Source organism: Buceros rhinoceros, unplaced genomic scaffold, assembly GCF_000710305.1.
Source record: "Buceros rhinoceros silvestris isolate BGI_N320 unplaced genomic scaffold, ASM71030v1 scaffold22998, whole genome shotgun sequence".
Lineage (NCBI taxonomy): Eukaryota > Metazoa > Chordata > Aves > Bucerotiformes > Bucerotidae > Buceros > Buceros rhinoceros.
The window spans coordinates 7,786-12,190 of NW_010428915.1; the positions used below are offsets into that span (position 1 = coordinate 7,786).

At 38.7% G+C, this 4,405-nt stretch overlaps 1 protein-coding gene across 1 annotated transcript in view; it reads right to left on the bottom strand.

The window, feature by feature from the left end:
- Positions 1-2,257: 2,257 nt before the first annotated feature.
- The window catches only part of ARF4 (ADP-ribosylation factor 4), a 10,198-nt gene continuing 8,050 nt past the window's right edge, over positions 2,258-4,405 (bottom strand). The window contains exon 6 of the mRNA XM_010142462.1: positions 2,258-3,530. Within this exon, the coding sequence (XP_010140764.1) occupies positions 3,444-3,530 (87 nt within the window). The 3' untranslated portion in view covers positions 2,258-3,443. The remainder of the gene's footprint in view (positions 3,531-4,405) is intronic.

Consider the following 4,405-nt stretch of genomic DNA (forward strand, 5'->3'; position numbering starts at 1 on the left):
TTTGACTTCTGATAGGGAAATGACAAACAAAGCTGGTATCTCAGCCGGGAACTCTCAACCCACGTGATGAAATTCAATCTGCAAGGGAATTTCGTCTGCCCTTGGAGAGCAGCGCTGTGTTCTGCATTGTTACTGATAGACAACACGTACAGGTCACTGTTATAATTGCTTTAGCCAGTAAATAACTGTTTTAAAGAATGCCAAAAAGCAAAAAAGTATTTTTACTATCCACAATGTCTTAAATGCCAGCCAGTGCCTTTACAGTAGAAGAGTTGTACTGTGTTTGGGTAAGAAGACTAGCATACAAATTACCAGTTTGGTCAGCTCAACAGTGTCGCTGCCAGCTAATGACCTTACTGATGGATAGTCACATTAATGAAATGTGATACAGATTTCAACACCCATCTGATCCTGGTATTGAAAGAGAGAAGGCAGCACAGTAAAAGAAGTAGTAAGACAGTTTGTCCTTGTACTAACAGACAGGCACTAGCTACAAAAGCAGCGCTAACTCCAAAGGAAAAAGAAAGCTACTGAGATTGCAGCTCACAGCAATAGCCACTAAGAATATGCGTATCGAACTACTTCACGTTGGTCATCTGAAGACAAGGCAGCTCCCTAAGCACTTGCACCAACCCCAGGGGCTGCTGCTTAGAAATCAACAACACGTAATCTAGAGAGTACCTTGAAAATGTTAAGAGAATGAGAACAGCTGATGAGAATATAATAACTTGAGGGAAAGTTCCTTTACTTCTGTCAACTGATTGCTGTGACATTATTCCACAGCTTATCAAGTGTCTCATCCCTTCCACAGCTTAATATTACCATGAATAAACCACACAACAGAGACCTTGCTTCCAAGATTACAACCTTACAAAGTACTAAGAGGCAAATGTAATTTCAGTAACAGCAGTCTAGTATGATCTTATCCATTTTCAGAAGATTTAAATCCTTGCTTCAGTTCCTCTCTATTCTCTGATGAACACTGGTGACTACTCAATTATACCCAAGAATTGTACTGATTTTGTCTTACTGCATCTCCATGTACGCTGTAGGCTTAACACCTCAGGCAGGCTCCATCACTCTTAAATGAAGCTCATCCTCTTCGCTACTTTCTGACTTTGTCTCTGGGAAAGAAATAATTTTATAGTAGAACTACAACCTACTGATACACAAAGCCAAGCATGGTGACTCTGAAATTCTATACACACGCTGTAATTAAAAAGCACAGTAGCTAAACAGAGCTCACCTAAACCTGAGTATTTAATTACTTAAAAGCATTTGAAATAATTAAAACTATCAAATCTTCACCTCTACCAAAAAGAATGTTTTCTTCGAGATAACAGGCCTAATTTGTTACCAAGTATCTGCTTTTTTATTTAAGTCTACCTCTAACTTCTTCCTTTGAATAGGAGGCGGCACTTCACTTGTCACAAGCAGTGTTTCATTTTACCCTACTGGGACTACCAACACAATCCGTATTACGGACAAGCCACCTCTTCTAACAAGGTGTTCTTTATAAGGTTTATTTCAAGGAACTGCATTGCTAGAAATACGCGTATCAACAGCTACTGATGTAATGCATGGATATACCAGCTTTGGTTAAAAGTCATCAGCACTTCATTAAAGGTGCAGGCAGCAACGCTACTCGCACTGTCTCCGGGGCTTCTGTTACATACCAAAGACAGTTAATGACCATATTCAAGAGCCCTGGAATTCTCTCTGGTTAGCTGCGTTCACAGTAACAGTACTTCCTAGGGACTCAAACCACAGTCACAGCAGAAGCTGCCTTGCAGGGTGCTCTTAACTCAAACTAGCTTAGAGTTTACCAGACCTTGTCACTGGGATTTCTTGTAGCAAGGTTAAGACGAGGGCTGAAAATGAGAGGAGCTTAGCCTTCAGCTGCAGTGGAATCATACTTTGGGTTCCTAAGGACATACAATCAATAGAACAGAGTATTTCAGTTGGAGAATTAAGACTTATACAACAGACAGGCAACAGAAAAACAGATTTTAAAATATCCGCTAGTAGCAGCCTCAAAAAACATGTTAAGTCTTTCAAACTACAGAGGTATAAGTGAGAAGAAATATCGAAGCAGAGAGTAGCAGCTGCACAGAGCTGATTTTTTGGGCTGACTATCGCTATTAACATACAAGTGGTCAAGTTAGCTTCCCAGCTAGCCAGCAGCCGAATCTGTGATTCTCCTGCTAGAACCCAGGTTGTTTTTCAGAGGTAGATACAACTATGAAGCAGACATACATGCTTTCCAGGCAGTTCATATTTGTTTTATTACAATTTTTGTAACTGTTAGTATTTTCATATCTGGACATCTTAAAAGGAGTTTTAGATTTACAACTTCAAAAGACACAGATTATGTAAGTCTTGATGACACCTACTCTGCTGCACTTTATACAACTTTGTTGCCCACCTTCCACATCCGGCTCTATATAGCTCCAGGTAAGTGAAAATCCAAGATCGATGTTCACATTCAAGCTGCAGGAAAGCTCAGCATATGGAGAAAGAATAAATGGTAACTTGAAGTTCAACTATTTCAGCAATCAAAAAGAGCATACACAGAACTATACATTTTATCATTTTATTAGGAATAATTCCAAGTGGGTTATGAAGAAACTAATCCATTGAGTTTGATGAATTTTCCAAAATTTCTTTATGAAGATATGTTCACCAACAAACAGTAAAACTTCAGCAGAACTATTATACACTGGGCAAAAATAGTCAGGCTGATACCAAAAAGCAACATGCAACATAAAAAAAAAGATACAATATAAAGGAAGACAATCTGCTGAATATTAAAAACAATCTCAACATGAGCTCTTTGCAACCAGCACAGAACTATTCTACCCATCAAATCCAATTCACACATAGGCAAGTTGGGCTGACAGAACCCAAGGATTAATAAAATGTTCCTCAGTGCAGTAGATTTGTATAGTGTTTTAGAGCATTTCCTTGGCTGGAACAAGCAGTAGTAGGAATTCTCTTTTTGGCAAGGGACAGAAATAAATACATACGGAATGCTACATTTTTAAATCAGCAGACTGTCTGAGGAATGAAACAGGGCATCAGTAAACTAAAAGTAGCAGGGAGAAAAAAATGAAAACAATTTATTTGGGCTCAAAAGAGTATTCAAAACAAGTCTTAAAGATGTCACAATAACTATATTCAGGCATTTAGGCTAACAAGGGGAATAAAATCAGAAGATACACTTTTTCCAAGTTAAGGAGATTTTTACCCAAGCATATTGCTACCTTTGCAACATATAGCTTGGTAAACAAAAATTGGCAACAAAGTAAGTTGAAACGCTGTAATATCCTGCCCAAATATCAGTTCCAGATATCGTAATAACCAAGATGCAAACTAATTTTGTTGTAACAAGCCTAGACCACTTATATCAAACATGTCTCTGGTGAAAGAGTCGTCCAGTTCAGTTAGCGTTTTGAGAGTTCATTTGACAGCCAGTCAAGTCCCTCATACAGACCAGTTCCTTGTGTAGCACAGGTAGCCTGGACATACCACTGTTAATGCAGAATACAAACAAAAATTACATTTAAATACTGACAAAATGCAATCTGTGTTATCACAGTATGTGACACTGAGATACACTCTCAAGACAGCGTCCTTTAAACACTGTTTGGTGCCTTAAGTTAAGTCACTATTGACCAGACAGTATTTTTAGAAGTTTTGAAAAGTATATACAAAGTAGATGAGGTTCAGACGCTATCCAGAAACTCAGTGTTGGTCTACCAAATGCTAGAACACTATTTGGGGCTGCAAGAAACAAATACAGAACATGCATTTGGTTTACGTGGCAAAAACTGTTTCTGAAGAACAGTCTTTCAAAAACAGTCTTGGACATGGAACTACCTAAATTAACAGGCCTCTAAAACATCTTCCACGGATACCATCTTAGCATGGCAACACACAGACATTAAGCGAGTATTACAGAAGACTAGATGGCTTATGTGAAGTAACCCTGTATCTTGAAGGCTCGTGCAGATGGAATCTAACGATTCAGGAGCTACTTAATTTCCTCCCATCTTTGTCATGGCGAGAATGCAGAACCCATTTTCTCCCCCAGAATCACAAATACTGAAAAAACACGAAAGCCCACCACATACTTTGTCAAACATATTTGACAGCTATATTTCAGTGACAGACTGGAATACTTCTGTTTTTTCAGGAAAAGGTGAGAGATGAAACACATGCCACAGCTGTGCATACACAACAGCTGTACACACTGGATTATCCTTCCAAGTCCCTGATTTTGAACAAGGACCTTAAACGATGCACTACAGACTTTAATAGCAGGTACGTGCATCTTTCTACAGGAAGTGGTTCCTTTAAAAGGAACACTTATGTTTATGATGTATAATAAAGGAAGACAAGGGTT